This window comes from Rhinolophus hipposideros (genome assembly GCF_964194185.1).
Source record: "Rhinolophus hipposideros genome assembly, chromosome: 9".
In the NCBI taxonomy this organism is placed as follows: Eukaryota; Metazoa; Chordata; class Mammalia; order Chiroptera; family Rhinolophidae; genus Rhinolophus; species Rhinolophus hipposideros.
This window is the reverse complement of record NC_138055.1, coordinates 48,675,235-48,693,559: the sequence shown is the minus strand read 5'-3', so window position 1 is coordinate 48,693,559 and position 18,325 is coordinate 48,675,235. Positions and strand designations below refer to the sequence as shown.

The 18,325-nt window shown below is 38.8% G+C and overlaps 1 protein-coding gene across 10 annotated transcripts in view; it reads left to right on the top strand.

Annotated features, from left to right (window-relative positions):
• Positions 1–16,849, top strand: part of SLC38A1 (solute carrier family 38 member 1) — a 64,275-nt gene extending 47,426 nt beyond the window's left edge. For all 10 annotated transcript variants that reach the window (XM_081058513.1, XM_081058517.1, XM_081058512.1 and 7 more), the window contains 11 exons: positions 612–704; positions 1,007–1,088; positions 2,084–2,166; positions 3,575–3,633; positions 3,759–3,875; positions 5,076–5,155; positions 6,743–6,843; positions 8,103–8,221; positions 8,779–8,920; positions 9,018–9,115; positions 10,848–16,849. In XM_081058513.1, the coding sequence (XP_080914639.1) occupies positions 612–704; positions 1,007–1,088; positions 2,084–2,166; positions 3,575–3,633; positions 3,759–3,875; positions 5,076–5,155; positions 6,743–6,843; positions 8,103–8,221; positions 8,779–8,920; positions 9,018–9,115; positions 10,848–10,949 (1,076 nt within the window). In that variant the 3' untranslated portion in view covers positions 10,950–16,849. The remainder of the gene's footprint in view (positions 1–611; positions 705–1,006; positions 1,089–2,083; positions 2,167–3,574; positions 3,634–3,758; positions 3,876–5,075; positions 5,156–6,742; positions 6,844–8,102; positions 8,222–8,778; positions 8,921–9,017; positions 9,116–10,847) is intronic.
• The last annotated feature ends 1,476 nt before the right edge of the window (positions 16,850–18,325 follow it).

The following is an 18,325-nucleotide window of genomic DNA, read 5'->3' as shown; positions in this document are numbered from 1 at the left end:
TTCCCGAGACTATTTTGTAACTACCAATGGACTAAAGTTTAGAATTCTGATGTTTACTTTGGACTAAATTTTAGAATTCTGATGTTGTGACTATTACACTTTCCTAAGCTTGTTATTATTACTTAGGACACATGAGACATTGATGGAATATTATTAAGATAATTCTTTGTTAGCCTAATCAGTTCAGGTAATTAATTCAAAAGGAACCTTTTGTCCCAACCATCAGGATTTTTGTTTTTACGTCAAATCTTCATTTTAACGATACTCACCTGACATGAGAATAAGATCAGAGTGGGAATTTCCCCACAGTAAAATAGAAAGAATATTTGAGGCAGTAAAAAATAAGTCTTATGACTTAATAGTTTAATTAAGTAATGCTTTTTAGCCAACCTGAAAAAGGAGAATGGTGGTCATGTCTGACATTTTAAAATGTCAAGAGGTGGTTTTATGAGAATGCCTTAACCCTTGCAAAGCCAAGAAGGCTATTTGTATGATTTTGAGAAAGCCATGATATAACTTGGGGAATAGTCAATAGCATGATAAAGTCTTGGCTGTTTTTAACTTTTTGAGCCCTGTCATTTCTTGTGTTCTGAAATATGATTTTTAAATAGGCTGCATGGTTTATGAAAAGCTGGGAGAACAAGTCTTTGGCACAACAGGGAAGTTTGTAATCTTTGGAGCCACCTCTCTACAGAACACTGGAGGTAAACAAAACAAAACATGCTTTTCTATATATGACTTTAAAGTAGGTAAACATTATTATCTTTTCTGATTCTGGTGGTTGGGTGGTCACATGAATGAACGTAATTCAAGAAGTTATCATTCTCATTGCTGAAATGGCACATGGAACAGCAGTCACTTAATTAAAACCAAGGATTCTGCAAGAGTATCTAAAGCTGTCTTTGTGTCTTATTGAAGGTTAGTCTAACAAGCTGGTAACCTTTTATATAGCTTGCAACATGAGCCATAGTATCTTCTTTCTAAAAATGTTCTCATTTTCCTCTAGCAATGCTGAGCTACCTCTTCATAGTAAAAAACGAACTACCCTCTGCCATAAAGTTTCTAATGGGAAAGGAAGAGGAATTTTCGTAAGTTATAGACCATTTTTTGTAAGATAACTAAAATGTTTTTAATTTAAATCTGGGCTAACTGAACATTTGGTTTTACAAAAATTGCATAAACAAAGTTTTTCCTAGGCTGGTTTTTTCTTTGTTGCTTCAACAACAAATTTCTCTGGGATTAAACAAATGAAAGAAGCAGGGAGAACCATTTTAATCTGACTGTTTAAAAGGTCGATTTATCTGTCATGCTGCAAACAGTAGATGCTGCATTTTCCCAAGAGCCTGAAATCTATATTTAGTTTCTGTGAAATAGAACAGATATGGAGTATTTTTAATACTGAAGTGGAAGATGCAAAAATATTACGACCCTAACCTCTTTCCTAAAGAAGGGACATAGCATTTTGGGAACAAAATTTAAATGTATCAATCTCATTAAAGATGCAGTTAACCTTGGAAAATGTAGCAGCTACATTTGGCACATCCATTATGTTTTGACTCTTTATTGTTTAACAGTTCTTGTCACTCTTAGTTTCTCTGTTTTCTTTCAAGGAAGAATCATAGCAGCCACAGTTCCTAGTGTTCTATAATCAAAATTCAAGGTCAAATACAAGAGGTTAGGAAGAAAGCAATGACAACCTGTGGTGACTTGTTTCCTGATACTAGCCAAGCAAAACAAAAAGGAACTTTCTCTTTAAATAATTGATAAGACAAGTTGTAATCTGACAGAATGCAATGTATGCATTCAGCTTTGGAACCACATAAATAATTCAAAGGAATGCCACATTTAGCCAACGGGGAAGGAAAAAGAAAACAATATCCCTCCTTCCATCACATAGGAGAAAGACAATAAATAGTTGGGTTAAAGTGTTTGGATAAAACCTGAATAATGATAAAAAAAAAAGAATGTTAAAAATTAATAATAATAAAAATAGTAATGAACATATTTTGTGAAATTTTACACTTAAGAAAAAAAAAAGTTCCTTTCTAAGTAAATATGACCTAGCCACTTTGATGTTTTTCAGAGCCTGGTATGTGGATGGACGTGTGCTGGTGGTGATAGTTACCTTTGGTATAATTCTCCCTCTGTGTCTCTTGAAGAATTTAGGTAAGGAAAGATCTTGCTTTTATCCTAGTCTCTACAGTGCCCACATGAGTCAGAAACCTAAGAAAATGAACAACTTTGCTTGTTCACTTGTAAAGATTAAGCGAATGATAAATTATAAGTATTAATCAGTCTCGACCTTAATATGGGATAAAAATATTGGTCAGTATGTGACATCCTAAGCAATCCCTCTACTAGCTGTGGAGGGGAGAAGGGAGGTTCTGGGATCAGCGATAGACAGTTCTCTTTCCAATAGCACAACTTACAGGCTTTTTGAGAAAAGTGCAGAAAATGGAATTCTCTTCATACAAGATCTTAAATATCCTGATTATTTAGACAAGTACTCTTAGACAATCACTCTTAATTATTTAGACAATCACTCTTAAATTATGAGATTCTATCCAATCTCAATTATTTGCCTCATGGAAAGGGGGAGAAAGAAGTGAAAAGTCAAAAGTGGTGAACAATCACCGAGTCATACCCATTGGGTTTTGACTTTTTTTGTGTATGCTTATCTTCGGAGATAAGTGTGCTTGATGTTACGGGAATTTCAGACGTTGAATAATGTGGCCACACTGCCATCCAGTCCAAAGCCTCTAACATGCATTTCCATTAATGCTAGGCTAATTCAAGGCAGGCATGTAAAGTTCTTCTCAAAAGTATTGCTAACCGTAGCTTTTTGTTGTTTTGCATGAAAAATATCAAGTCTCTGTAGCTGTTCTGTAAGATATTCTGTATGTCTATAAGTCGATTTTTAAAAAACTACTTAATTTTCTGGTTTTTGGCTCTGTGTTTAGGCTTTTCTATGTATGTACACGTAGCATTTTTCAGTTTAAGGAGAGAAGGGCTCTTCTCCCCCAGGGATGAGAATAGTGCAGCCCCCCAGAGGCCACTTAACTCTGCCTTTCTGGAGGTTTCGGTGGTTGGAGATCTCCCAGGCATTCTAAGGGGAGCAAGGTAAAGATCCGCAGATGCTCAATTTATCCCTAGAAATCACTTCATCTCCTTTGTGCATGCCCTTCATGTAGGAAGAGAGGTATTGTGGCTGATATTCATTATGCACACAATAAGTGCATAATAAAGAATAATGGATTTGGCCATCAGTATCCATCAGAGCATAGCAACAGAGACCTGTGGCTAAAGTTGGGAGGCTCTTTTTCCCTGGATTCTGGGAATTTGTGTCCTCTAGTGTGCCAGGGAGAACTGAAATCGACACATAATATAATGTTTTTATTTAAAGTCACTGTTTTTGCCAAATAAAGTGGCACTACCAAATAATAAATCCTATATTCACATTGGCATGTATGTATAGTATTGGAAACCCAAACTATGCTTTAAAAATGCATTGAAAGAAATAAGGTGGTGAATGAAATAATATTTTTTAAATAACATTTTTTAAAACTTTTTTTAGGGTATCTTGGCTACACTAGTGGATTTTCCTTGAGCTGTATGGTTTTTTTCCTAATAGTGGTAAGTGCTGGTTGATATAGGTGGTTTGGTTTTGCCATAGTACAATACCATGTAACAGTTATTCAGTATTTGGCTTTATTTGATAAAGTCTATATATTATTTTTCCTATATTTTTTTAATACCAGGTTATCTACAAGAAATTTCAAATTTCCTGCGATGTTCCAGGGCTAAATTCAACAATAAATGCTAATTCAACAAATGCTGACATGTGTACGCCAAAATATGTTACCTTCAACTCAAAGGTAAATTTCCTTTTCCTTTAAATATAAGAAAAGAACATTTTTATTACGCACATTGTATTTCTCATACTTGTGGCAATTAAACTGTTTTGAATGTATTCGCTTCCAAATTCCACAATCCATTTAGAGACTTTTGAGAAATATACAAATATTATATTTCATGTTCCCTCTTACCCCGTTTACATGTAGGACAGCCTTAAGCATTCCCTGTGAAATTCTTTCTCGATAACTATCTCAGCTCTTCCCTTCCTTATAGATCTTTAAAAAGATTAATAACATCCTTGGCCCACTGCTTCCTACCTGGTGGTGACAAAAAGGAATAACAAACTTCCCCAGCTTGCACAGCTGAAGTATAGACACCACCACAAACTGGCACTTAAGATAACTTTCATACTATTGAGCTATTACTCATGGTATGGGGAGCAGGAGCCTATGGAACCAGTTAGCTTTGGATTGGAATGCTCTGGCAAGTGACCCAACTCCATGTGTGAAAATGAATATTCTATTCTGTGTCTTACATGGTTGTTTTTAGAATGTGTCTGATACAATGCTCGAGCAGAATTAGGGCATGAGAAATGCTACTTTTCATCCCTTTTCTGCCAGGTTCTTTTTGCATAAGAAGTTATATTGAGTTTGAAAGTCTTATCTAAGAAAACTAAACATCTCTCTCTCTCTCTGTCTCCTCTAAGGATACAGCCAAAGTAGTGAATATGAAAGTACTTTTCTTTTTAGATGCCGTATTTTAAGTCTGATCTGATGTATCCTATATAGAGCAAAGAGCAATAAAATAGAGGTGGGAGTCCTGGACATATCACCTAACCAGTTGGAGGGAGTCAGGAGAACAACAATGGTGTGTCCACTGCTCAGGGTTGTTGTAGGGACTCAGCAAGATAACGCAAGAAAAGTACTATGTAATCAGCTAGCACCATATAAATCTGGGTTATGCTACGCCTGGAGTATGTGAAATATGATGTAGGTGAGCTGAATCTAAACCCCCGTGTGCCAAGTGCCTAATGTCTCAAGCTAGCTAACCTCTCTCGGGAAAGCTGCCTGTATTTTAGGTATCAAAGCTCTCCTAATAATCAAATAATCCAGGGATTCTGAAGAACTGTTAGATAAAAAGACAGTTTAGGAATACTGGAGCTGTATAATATTATGGTAAAAAACACATTTTCTTAATGTTATCTTTTTTCTTTCAACTAGACTGTATATGCTCTACCAACTATTGCATTTGCATTTGTCTGCCACCCATCAGTCCTGCCAATTTACAGCGAGCTTAAAGAGTAAGAGATTTTTTTTACCTTAATCATTTTATATTCCCTTGTTAATAGGTAAGCACTGTATTAAAATAAACGGATTCATGTAATGAACCCCTGCAGACTCATCACCCAGTTTCAACATTTACTTTCTGCCCATCTTGAGCAAGTACTCTATTTTAAGAAAAAAAGAACAAGAGAAACCAGAAACCTGCAGTACATTTTGGACATAAATATATAAAGTGGCCAACTCTGTGGGCTTTACTGTTAATTTAGCTTTTCAAAAACTATATCACTTAGGAGAGTTCGAATATTTGTGTTGCTTTATGTGACTTGTACTTATTTGGCAAGTAGATAATAACCTTCAGGTTCATCTGTAAATTGCTAAATACATTGTGTCTGATTTGCCTGTTGGTTCAGGTGGAAAAGGCCGGTAAATCCGGGAGAAAGACATTAATGTTAAGACCACAAACCAGACAAAAGAATATTGTTGTTCATTTTAAACTACTAAGATGATTCTATGGACTTATTATTTATTGCTGTTCTAGAGAAAGCTAAAGGACTGCTTATAAATTTCCTCCTGGGTTCTCTGTTTAGCCTACTATTATCAGATGTTCTACATAAAAATTGTCATGGTGGCATAGTCTTAAGCTCTGAAATGATATAGAATATAGCTATCTATTTTCATTTTGAAAAAGAAGTAAAGTTGATGTCATTTAGCATTGAATTCACTCATGATTCTTACTCTTCCATATTTAACTGGTATAGGTAAATTTTGAAATACCAACATCTACCTATCTATGTGTACATCAGTGCTAACTTTATGATCCTATATTTAGGGCATTCAAATATGTCTTTTGCATCTTTTAAATTTAATAGCCCAGCTTTTAGTTTGTAATTTTCTCACGTATATACGTCTCAATTTTTCTTGTTTTCCATACTCCCTGTTATGACACAACCAGATATGTCTATCAGTGGTCTTTTGAGTACAAGTCTTGTAGATTAATTATTTGGGCAGTTAAAGAAATTTAAAGGTTCATTCAAACTCCCAGAGTAAACTTGAACTAAGAGCTAGAGCCCTTCATCATTGGAGCTGTGATCTTTCAGATACTTACTGCTGTGGAAACATACAGACTTCTAGGTACATCTCTGGGGCTACTCATTGGGAAAACTGGAACCTAATGAGCAGCTTCAGCAACAGAACACCTGACGTCAAGTTCTAGCTCTACCCCTGGTCTCTGGGGCTGGGAGAACAGCATTTGAATTTATTCTGCCTTTTTTTCTGTGCATGCTGAATGTGGAAATAATTTCAAACACAAATATTAAAAAATACTCTCTGTCCTTCGGATGAGAACTCAGTATTCTTTCAAAAGAATGGGAATGAACATTCAAGGGATTGTTAGTTTCGTGGATCGCTCTCTCACAATACCCATTCGGTAGAAAATAAATTATTCTAAACCACATAATTGCTGGAGGAAATTTCAGCTGGTCAGATCTGCCCTACCCTGATAGAAAGTTAAGTTACTAGTATTAACGTTTCCATGTTAACACTGGTGCTTGAATTCAGTAACGTGGTTTTTAATTTTTTTAATTCCTTTATTTTTATTTTTTTAGTCGATCACAGAAAAAGATGCAGATGGTTTCAAACATCTCCTTTTTCGCCATGTTTGTTATGTACTTCTTGACTGCCATTTTTGGCTACTTGACATTCTACGGTAAGTAATTTCTGTCAGTACATAAATGTAGGCATTTGAAGTAAATAGTAAAAATCAATATCAAAATAACTTTTAACATGATAGCCAAAAAAAGCAACAAATCTATCTATTGATCTTTCTGGTCTTTTCATCTACTTAAAACAAGTGGCAACGGTTCCTTTACATGTTCATGCACACTGCACAATAGATTACTGAAATGATATACTGTAATTGTTTCCCCCCTAATACCGTCCTTAAAAGAAAGAGCATTTTGTAAGCATACCACCTCTACTTGGGAAAGTTTCAAACTACATCAGAGAATTTCCTAGTTTCTGTTGCAAATTGGGCCAGATTCTATTAATAGAAAAGAGAGATATAGAGACAGATGTTGAAAGTAAGAGCACAGTGCTACACTCATGACAGTCCGCGTTAATTAAAAATAAAATACCTAATTGTTCACCAGAAGTTGGAGCCTCCCAAAGATGTGAAGGAATGACAGAGAAAGTCAAAAGGAATGAAATCTGAGGTGCATGAGAAGCCGTTGAGCTCAGTGGCTGCCCTTCTAGCGTGGGCTGTCTTTGAAATAACACTTTCTGAAGTTCAGAGATGAGAAAAAGTTCAGAGTGGTGCATAAGCTAAATACTTTTTTTTTTAATAAGTAAAATATATATCATCGTAAAAAGTTACGAAGAGCTATTGCTTGATGGTGGTTAAGTTCCATTGGCACCTCTGCTGCTTGGCCACTGAAAGATGAGTTGTAAGAGGAGAGTTTGAAAGGAACGCCGAAAGGCCTGCTATCCACCCAGCCACCTGGCAAGACAGTAGCTATTTTGTGGTGTTTGATGAGTGGTACCAAGTGGGGGAAATTCTAGATTTAGAAGGGCTTTGTGCTTCAACCCGTGTTATTTTTAATCCCAATTTACTCCTAGGATTAATTTAGTATATATTAAGCATCCCCACTCTGGTGTTTCTTCTAGCAATTAGCATGGTACACAAGTAATTGCGGTTTTTATGATGATTTTTAACCTTTTAAACCATGATTACTTTTGCACCAACCTAATGCTATAAACTCCTTTTCGTTAAGTTACAATGGACAGGTGGAGCATGTCTCACGCAGGGGATTTTTCTTTTCAACTCTATAAATTGTTTTAATTGACAGTTCAGCACCCAGATCATCACTTTCCTTGCCCTTCAGTTTACAAATTCTTTGTTGTTCAGCACAACTGTCATTCAGTAACGTGCTTTGTTTCTTACTAATACTCTTTTCTCCCTTGTTTTAGAAAACGTGCAATCGAATCTCCTTCACAAGTACCAGAATAAAGGTGACATTCTCATCCTGACAGTGCGGCTGGCTGTCATCGTTGCTGTCATCCTCACGGTGCCGGTGTTATTCTTCACGGTGAGTCAACGGCCTCAGTGCAACCTGAGAAAAATCTGAGGTCTCAGCCTGTGGCAGGTAACTTTCCTGCATCACTGAAACTGCAGCAAGGAAGGATCCCAAGACTTGGCGAAGGCTCTTCAGAAAGAAAGTGGGATCAGCGAGATAGGGTGGCCTCTGATGGAATGAATCCTAATTCTGATGGAATGAATCTTAATTCTAATTAATCTGCCCTTCTTCTTTACAGAAATGCAGATAAAATGTTCAAATCTCGATCATACACAATGAGAGAATGTAAAAGGAGCAGAAGACAACAACCAGCCATAGATAAAACAGAAACAGAAATGATAACCCCCTCCCCAAACAAGAATAGCCTATTCATAAATAAAAAACACTTTCCACCTTAAATCAAGCCCCCTCACCCCACTGCTTCCCAAACTGTTAAGCTCCCTATAAGTTCACTAGGTATTACAAAATATTTCACAAAGCCCTGTGTACCAGTACATCAGTTTCTACTGAGAGCTATGAATGCTGGCATGCCATAGGTCCTTACAGAATCTTTGTGTTTTTTCCTGCAGGTTCGTTCATCTTTATTTGAACTGGCTAAGAAAACAAAGTTTAATTTATGTCGTCATATCTCTATTACCATCATACTCTTGGTTATTATCAACTTGTTGGTGATCTTCATACCCTCCATGAAAGATATTTTTGGAGTCGTAGGTATGACTTTATGGCTTTACACTTACTCTACAACAGCTATTTAGGAAGCTAAAATTTCACAATAACAACTTCAAACATTTTTCTTCTTATTTTACAGGAGTTACATCTGCTAATATGCTTATTTTCATTCTTCCTTCATCTCTTTATTTAAAAATCACAAACCAGGATGGAGATAAAGGAACTCAAAGAATTTGGGTATGTCTCATGCCAGCCACTCTAATTTTTCTGATTGGTTTTTCATTTAAATTTACCAAATAAATAGTCCATCTCTACCATCTAATACTAGTTTTTGTGGCCTCTAAGGGAGGCAGCAGTCCTGTAGTTTTCCCCTTTGGGAGATTTAAAATATCTCATCCAAATCTTCTCTATTCCCTCCGAATATCCTTTCAGGTGTTACTCACACTGTGCCTGAGCTTTTGCTGAGCTAGGGCAGGACCAGCTGAGAGACTGGAAGTTTATCATCCTCTGTCTCCATAAAGTGATGCCTTCTCTTTAGCAAGAAAAGGAAGTGGAGACAGACTCAAAGATTTTATGCAGTCCACAGTTTCGGTATAATTCCTAGTCATGTAACTCTCTCATGCAGCTCAGGGAACACGCAATGCCTTAGTTAGCTTAAAGAGTCTTTTCATGATTTGACAGAAATGCTTTGGAGCAACAGGCCTGGATTCAAAAACTACCTTTCTCTATTGGGATTCTTGTTTCCAGGTCTGGGCATCTTTAAGGCGATGCACTTGGAGACAGTGAGGGAAGCAGGGGTGCAGTGGCTGCTACATGAGTACCTTCTGGAGCACCATTTTGTTTGGCCTCGGAGAAGGCTTCTCAGCTGGCCGCCCAGAGAGTGTAAGCACTCGAATCGCACATATTACTTGAGTCAGCAGACCCGGAGGAGAAATGTAGGCAGGAGGGATCGATCATTCTTGTGCATTTGGGAGAAGCAGCATTGATGCTGGTAGAGCATTGGCTTCCCCAACAGGATTATCCCTGAAGCCATAAATCCCAAATCCTTCTAAACCTTACCAGGATTTGCTTCACAAGGGCAGAGAGGAAGGAGCAGTCACTCTGGCACAGCAGTAAGATATACTAAGATCAAATCCAAAAATGGTAGAGGCCAGTTGCCCATGAATTCTCTGGGCTTGCCAACCCCGCTCCCCTAATAAAACCGGTAGGAGGAGCTAATGAATAGCATCAGACAAGGGCTCCTATCTGTTGCACCTACTGGGAATTGGACCAGACCCATAATAGTAACCCATGTGCAAACCTCTCAGCTCCACTATTTGCCTCATCTCTTTCCCTTAGCTCTCTCCTCCAGGTTCTCCTGAGGCTTTATCCTTCTCCCTACTGAGCTCTCACTGGGTAGTCTCAAGGTGAAGCAATGTATAATCTTGTGTTCTCCAAATTCTTGATTTAATAATGTTTACCTGTGGCCTACATCAACCCGTGAAGTAACTTTTAGTTTTTGACACCGGTTTCATATCTCATTTGATCAAATCTAATTTGCTTTTATCTCTTTTCTCCACTTCTTCAAACAGAAATGTTTGCCTGCCAGCGATAACCTAGGTTAGTTGGTAAAGATTAATGAAATGACCTGTATGTTTTCCCAGGCCTTTTTTTTTTTTTTTTTTTAAGTCTTAATCTTAGTTTGAAAGAAGTTATAAGGATACGGTATCCAGTCAGTTGTAGAAACGACACTCTTAGGTGACCATGAAGTTAAAGAACAAGGATGGCTCTGCATAGTTCTTATTTTTCCATCCTTGGAGAATCAGATTCACACAATTTCAGAAAGATTCTTACAGTTCAGCAATGGTTTTAACAGACTCCAAATACAAGAGCATACAAAAGGAGGGGAAAGCATTTTTATTGATTTCCCAGGTACGTGTGAGAAATGCTTGCCTCACTGAAAATAACCTGTGCCTTTCTGTTGCTCTAGGCTGCCCTTTTCTTGGGCCTGGGGGTCTTGTTTTCCCTGGTCAGCATTCCCTTGGTCATCTACGACTGGGCCTGCTCAGCGGGTACTGATGAAGGCCACTGAGACCAGCCAAGAAAAGAAAACATCCCAAGTCTTCTGCTCAATCAAGTGACCACACATCAGCAACCCTCATCTTCTTTCGCAAGTTTACAGAGGCAAACACATTTACAAGATACTTAAAATGAAATAACACTTGGCTCGCAAAACAGAGACCTGTTTCTATAATGGCTCATGTCCCTCCAAGATTTGGGATCGCTTACGGATCATAGATTTTTCTGTTTTTCAAATTTCATGCAATAGGATTTTCCAGTACTTTCCTCAGTTAGTTACTTTTCACTCTCCTAACTCTATTTTTCATGACTTCATGGTCTCTTAGAACTTTGAAAACATGATCATCAATCATGTTTATTTATTATACATCCAGATTCTGAAATAATTTTCCTACTGATGTTCAGCTCACACTCTGTACCTTTTTAGAAAAGAGTCTTGAATTGTATATATTTATTTTGCTTTACAGAAAAAAAATGGTTTCGTAAATAATTTGCCTATTTTGGTTAACATAGCACACGGGGATAATCATATGAGAGTCACGGGGCTTGTGCCATTGCTGGATCAGAGCACGCCCAATATTTGAGGTGGCTCTGATCACCTGGCCGCTGAACTCAGGCAGTCCAGTGGCCTCACTGGTACTATGTTCTGCTCCATGCAGAGACATTCTCTAGCAAGTGTTCTCAGCTGGGAAGAGGGTGGAAATGATTCTTACCTTGGTAAATATATTAAAGTACACATTTGGGTAATCTAGCAAATGAAGTTTGGTTTCCCTCTTGGCAAATTGTGTCAAAGTTACTCTTAGCTGAGTCTGTTTCTACTGGGGGAGACCCATAACACCTTTCTAATAAATTGAGGAGCAAGAATACTGCAAAAAAATTGTGCAAAATGCCTAAGAAAATAGTCTTCTGATGCAAGTAGCCATCAACCCTACACCTACACTGTATTGTTGAAGGGGGAAAACATTTTATTGAATTACAAATCCAGCAGCTTTTATTCATGTCCACCAGCCTTTTGCACAGAGAATAATGTGTATCTAACCAAGGATGATCTAGGATAAGTAATTCCTGTTTTATATTGAGTACTTTAGGGAGGTCTTTAAAAGACTTGTTTTATACCTATAAATTTAGGTTATTACAAATACAAGAGTTTTGTACCTTAAATAAGCCTCATTCCTATGTTGTCTCTATTCACAATCCATTCCAGAGTCTTGAAAAAAAGAAAAAGAGAAAGAACCCTCAGAGACAATCTTTGAGAAGAACATGTGACAAAATCACTGAGAACTTCCTTCCTTCCCCCAGCTGAGGACCTTGGTAACCTATGCTGGTTCCTCCTCTTTCCCCAGCTGAGGGGTGGGCCGTGACTGCCGCCCAGTGTAACCCACACTGGAGGGAGCAATGGCCTCGCACTCGTACCCTAGCCCCTCTCCTAATGGGGTAGGAAGGAAGCTACAGAGACTGAAAAACAAGAGAGTTTGGGATAAGGTAGCTTGGAAAGCCATGGGGGACAGAAGCCCAGAACTGTATTACCCTTAAGCTGGGCTATCACCTGTGATTTGATTGTCCACATCACACAGTAAGAAATGTGTGTGCTCTGTGAGCTGGTCTCTTGAAACAGGCCTTGTGTTTTATCTGTACTGTGGCTGAATTTCTTACACACATAAGTCACCGAGCATAGACTTCTTATCTTGAGATAAGTAGAATCTAACCGCAGACTCTTGGCCGAGTTTCCAGGGACCGAGCTCTGAGTTCTGTTCTTCCCCACTGAACTCGTCAGAGGCCTCCATGCTTCCTGGGAGTAATATGGCACTGTCCCCTCTCCAGCACAGAATAATGTCCCACAGAAAAGGCAGGCATCAGAGCACCTTTTGGGTGATCCTTTCGGGAGAGAAGGAAAGGTTATTTTCCACATTTCTTGAGAGGGTCATCACAGCCTTGAATGTAATGCTCCAGAATGAGATCCACATTAGGTCGGAGTTCAGGTATTCAGAGATGAATACCTACCCATGTATGAATACCTAACCCAGTAAAATACACTGTTCTTTTCAGCAGTCTCTTCCTTATTGGATGAGCAGGGTGAGAAGCTGAGCAAAACAAGTCAAGTTAGTTGGCCTTTGGAGGCTTGTCTAAAGCACCAAGTAATGAAACAGCCAGGCAGTGGGATATCCCTCCAAAAAGAGTAATAATTGAGTTTGGAAGCTCTATTATGCTACTTTCTCCTCTCTCGTTAATTTTACACTCACGAAGTCAGTTAGAACATGATCATTAGCTCTTGGTGGAGAAGGGTGGACAGTGATATTTCTGGATCTCTGGATTTTGTGTGTCAGTACAAGGAATTATTATTATTTAAAATGTATTTATTTAGAGGAGGCACATTGCTGTTGATGTCTATGATACCACAGGTTTTTCAAATCTTCTTGGTATGTTTATCTAAGTTTATTGTTGACTGAATATAATATACCCTATTGTAATTTGTCAAATATCATTGATTAATTATATCATTTGTGTGGGGTTAGTTGTAACATATACTGCTCCTAATCTTCTTGTTCAGAATAGTGAACCGGTAGCCAAAAATATATGTATCACAGATGTTAGGTAGAATTTGAACAACACAGTCAAGTGCTCTAGAAGTTTTTCTGCTAAATTAGTAGACTAATGAATTTTATAAATACCGTAGCCATTGGGAGCAGCACGTTTTCCTTTGGTAGATAGATATCAACCCTGGTGAACAGTGCCAGTTTCATACTTTGGATTTAGAGCTATTCTCTAGATATTGTAATACAGAGTACTGTAAATCCCTAATTTCCTTAATGTTACTTATTGGAAGTGGGGGTAGTACAGTGTGTACAGGAAAGAAATTTAGTCTTGCTAAGCAGTTCCCAACTTATAAGCTGGTCATACTGCGAAACTCTTTTGTCAGTTGGTTGTTCGCAACGTGGAATGTATTTTCCTTTATAATGGTGGTTAGGCCCCCAGACCAGATAGAAAAGATTACCAAACCCACAGTTTAGGTGAAATAGGATACTATAACAAGATTGCTAAAGAACCTAACCACTAATTATAATATTGCTTCCAGGGTGTATTTGTTCAGAATTGCTGAGAATATGTCCCTCCTCTTGTTAGTGGAATCTGGATAGCCCACCTGGATACCACAACACCCGCTGGACAGTGGGGGGAAGGGTTGCCACCAGTTAGAGGTGAGTCCAAGTGGCCTGAAGCAGGGTTTCCAGCAAAGGAGGGGAAGAATCAGTCTGGGGCCGTGAGAGAATCTGGAGCTAGGAGGAGGCTGAAGGAGGTTGAGGAGGCCTCTTGTGGATTGAAAACCTCCAGGGACATCACTCAGCTGGTACCCTTTCTTTTCTCTGGAGGTTTCAAGCTTGGCCTGTCTGCTTCTGTTTTCAGGAACTTTGGCTGCTATAGTTCATCTCCTTCCCTGCCCACTACAAAACAATGATGTTGCTGCATAGTTTCTCCCATATGCCCGTCATTAGAGCCAGCGCACAGCACTTTTAATGGGTTTAGTGCTAGTAAACCATGGTTTAACTGCCCAGTGATCAGATGGGGTGGTAAAAGCTCTCCACTCACTTTCCTTTCTTCACATTTGCACACCCTGTGAAGAAAGACGCATGGTTGTGGGGCTTGGGGAGCACAAAGGACTGTGGGTGAGATTCCGCAATACTTCAGAGGACACCTCAGTTCTCCCAGAGCTGATGTAAGCCTCTCAGCCAGCGGTTTTCAACGCGGTCCGCGGACCAGCAGCAGCACCGTCACCTTGGAACTTGTTGGAATGTGAATTCTCAGGCCCCACCCCAGACCTAGTGACATCAGAAGCTGGGAGATGGGGGAGCAAATGTGTTTTCACAAGCCCTCATGTGATCCTGGCGCTCATCAAGTTTGAGAACAATTCTGAGCCAGTTAGTCTCTCCTTTTCCTCCCCATTAGTCTCAGAGGACAGGTCACAGGACTCATGGGGCAAGAAGTGGGAAGCAGGACTTAGGGAGGGGAGGAAAGGGCCTCCGCAGCAGTGTCTCCCCCCTCCCGCTGGAAAGGCTGCTGCTGGGGTGGAGGCGTAAGCGGAGGCCGCCTGCGCTCCATGTAACTTTGGGCTGGGGCAGGGTAAGATCATGTTTTTCCAGAGCTGTGAAGAAAGGACAGTGAGGTGTTATTCTTGGGTTTTGGGGTTTTGGAGGCGAGAAATTAAAATACACCTTTTGTAAATGCAGCCTTAGAGGAAATAGTGAATCATGTCAGGAGTAAGTGCTCCAGAAGATCTGCGTTCACCGTGTTGTGCTCAGTCCTGTCCTTTGAAAGTGAGTTCTCTACTGAAAGGTCTGCACTGCATTAGGAGCTCCAAAAGGCTCGGAAAAGAACGTAGAGCTCAGCTCCGTTTCAGTCTGTGAGGATGCTGGACCGCACATTTAAGTGGGGTGGGGAGCAGTTGGAGTGAGGAAGAGGTCAGCGATATGATCAGATATTGGATTTTATGCCTTAGAGCAAAAGCCATTAGTTTCCCTCAGTTTATCAATACAAACAACTTCAGGCTTGGAAAGGGTATAAGCCTTAAAGATATAATTCCTCCATTCCAGTTCACTGTAAACTGTAGCCACTTTCAAAACAAAGAAGATACAGGCTATAACATTGAGTAATGCTAATGATTTCCTTAGGGATGGCAGCTCTGAGAATCCTTTAGCAATAGAACATACTTCCTCTAAAATGCAGTGAGTTATTTATAATGATGTAAAGCTTTCAGGTACCAGTTAGGGGTGGGGTGGCTAACAACTGAAAAATATCACTAAACCTAAAAGGGAAAGTTCTTGAAAAATATGTAGACTTCACAAGGCTTAGTCATTCTTTAGAGTTTTCCCAGAGAAAGGGCTGTGAAACTGGGCCCATGTATATGCAGGCTTGAATCTGGGTTTCTAAAAGGAAGAATCTATGCAGTTGAGGCTCACTGTAGGAAATACTTCATTTGTATGTAAATATATTGTAAGTAACAGGAGGCTGTATATTTTTGCAGTTGTTAATCTACGCTGAACTAGAAGTCTCTAGCACCTGCATATCAGGAATAAATGTTTTCGTAGATATTAGTGGTTTTGTTTGGGAATTAGAAAAATTTACATTCTCTCCCAGATACCATAGTTCTTTGAATGTAAACTTGGAACCTAAAACTCTTACTTAATTGTTTAGAAAGAGAAATGTCTGAGAAATTGTTGCATTGATTTCTTATACTGATATGAAGATCAATTATTTAAAAGGTAGTCCTCTGAGCTACAAATGAGGAATATTTAGACTCAAATTACTGTCACATAGAAATAGGTAACCCCAAATTGACCAACTGTTTCTTCATAATGCTCTCTCATTGTTAACACTGATAGCCACTACACAGTACTAATGAAAACAGAAGTTGGGGAGGAGAATGCTTTTTTTCAAAATTGAATCACTGCATTTCCCAAACTTTGGGATCTTTGAAAGGGGGGAAAAATCAGAACATTAACTATGAGCACAAATTTGAAGGGGGAAAAAAGCATTATTTTATCAAGCTTTGGAAAGCGTTGCATGTTTGCCTTCTATTTTCAGTGTTGAAGCCAACATAGACTGTCTTAAGTACTTTTTCCCAGAACACTTGAATCTTGATTATTGGTATGTAATCCACGCTCTGGAGTCAGTGTATTTTAGACTTCATCTAAGTGCAGTACGCGTAGCACACCACTGATTTATTAATGTAAAAATCTTGTAAATGAATTTCAGATGAGTGATTTAAGTGAGCCACAAGTCACTAAACTTTGCTATTCATGGTTAATCAAATAGTTTCCCACCCGCCAGGATGTGATGTAAATAAAGAAATGTTAAGACGTTCTGTTCTATAACTGCTCTGTTAACATAGATTTTAAACATTAAAAATGTGATCTAAAGGCATTTATGAATTTTGTGTTCATTCTTTTGGGATACAGTATTAAAAGGGGGGGGTGGATTTCAGTACTATACGCACTATTAAGATTGGCCTGAGTATGGAGATTTCTCAAAAAATTACGAATGGAATTACCATATGACCCAGCAATCCCTCTCCTGGGTATCTACCCAAAAAAAATCTGAAAACATTTATACATAAAGACACGTGTGCTCCAATGTTCTTTGCAGCTTTGTTTACGGTGGCCAAGACATGGAAACAACCAAAATGTCCTTTGATAGATGAATGGATAAAGAAGTTGTGGTATACATACACAATGGAATACTATTCGGCGGTAAGGAAAGATGATATAGAAACATTTGTGACAACATGGATGGATCTTGAGATTATAATGCTAAGCGAAATAAGTCAGACAGGAAAAGCAGAGAACCCTAAGATTTCACTGATATGTGGTATATAAAACAAAAACAAAAGAACAAGACAAACAAATGAGAAACAAAACCTCATAGACACAGACAATAGTTTAGTGGTCACCAGAGGGTAAGGGGGGTTGGGGGGTAGAAGATGAGGGTAAGGGGGATCAAATATATGGTGATGGAAGGAGAACTGACTCTGGGTGGTGAACACACAATGGAATTTATAGACGATGTAATACAGAATTGTACACCTGAAATCTATGTGATTTTACTAACAATCGTCACCCCAATAAATTGAAGAAAAAAAAGATTGGCTTGCATTTAGATCACTAAGTTCATGGAAGCTTATATTTAAGTGACCAAACCTTAAAATATACTTCTGATAGAAATCTATCTGGTCTGAAACATATTACATACCTATTTCTCCGTTCTTCATAATCAGAGTAGGTTGAACCTAACAGTTTCTTTTTCAACTAAGGTTCCTCTTCAAAAATATCAGTTTTTGTGATATGTTGTAGGAGAGACTCTAGTCTTCTTCTACCTGCATTGCAGCCACCCAGAAAAAAAGGAAATTCTATCAATGCTTCCATTTCAGGAATTATTAAGGGGAAAGCTCCCGCAGCCTGGCCTTTTCGCGTCCATCACTGACTCTTCCTCATGGTCTTAGGGAAGTTTTATCCGACCAGCAAGATGGCCAGAGTCTGATATCTAAATTCCTCTCGTGGCCGGTGTTAGAGCGGGAACAACCTACCTTCATGGTGGGACTACATGTGAGGCCCATCTTGACTCCCCGGCTGCCCAGGGTGACAGCCCATTCTGGAGGGCCACATGTAGATCTCAAGAGGGAAATCTGAGGCACAGGAGCCCAAGCTGTGTACTATCTAGCTTCATTCACAATAAAGCTGATACTTTTACCTTTATGTGCTTCCTGTTTGTGTTTCTTAATTGATCAAAACCGCAGGGGCAAAGAGTGTGAGTAATCATCACTTTCAAACCCAAGCAGCTGTAAAAGTGTGTATATCCAAAAGGCTATTGATAATTTTGCTCTAAATCAAAAGTTCTGGTCCT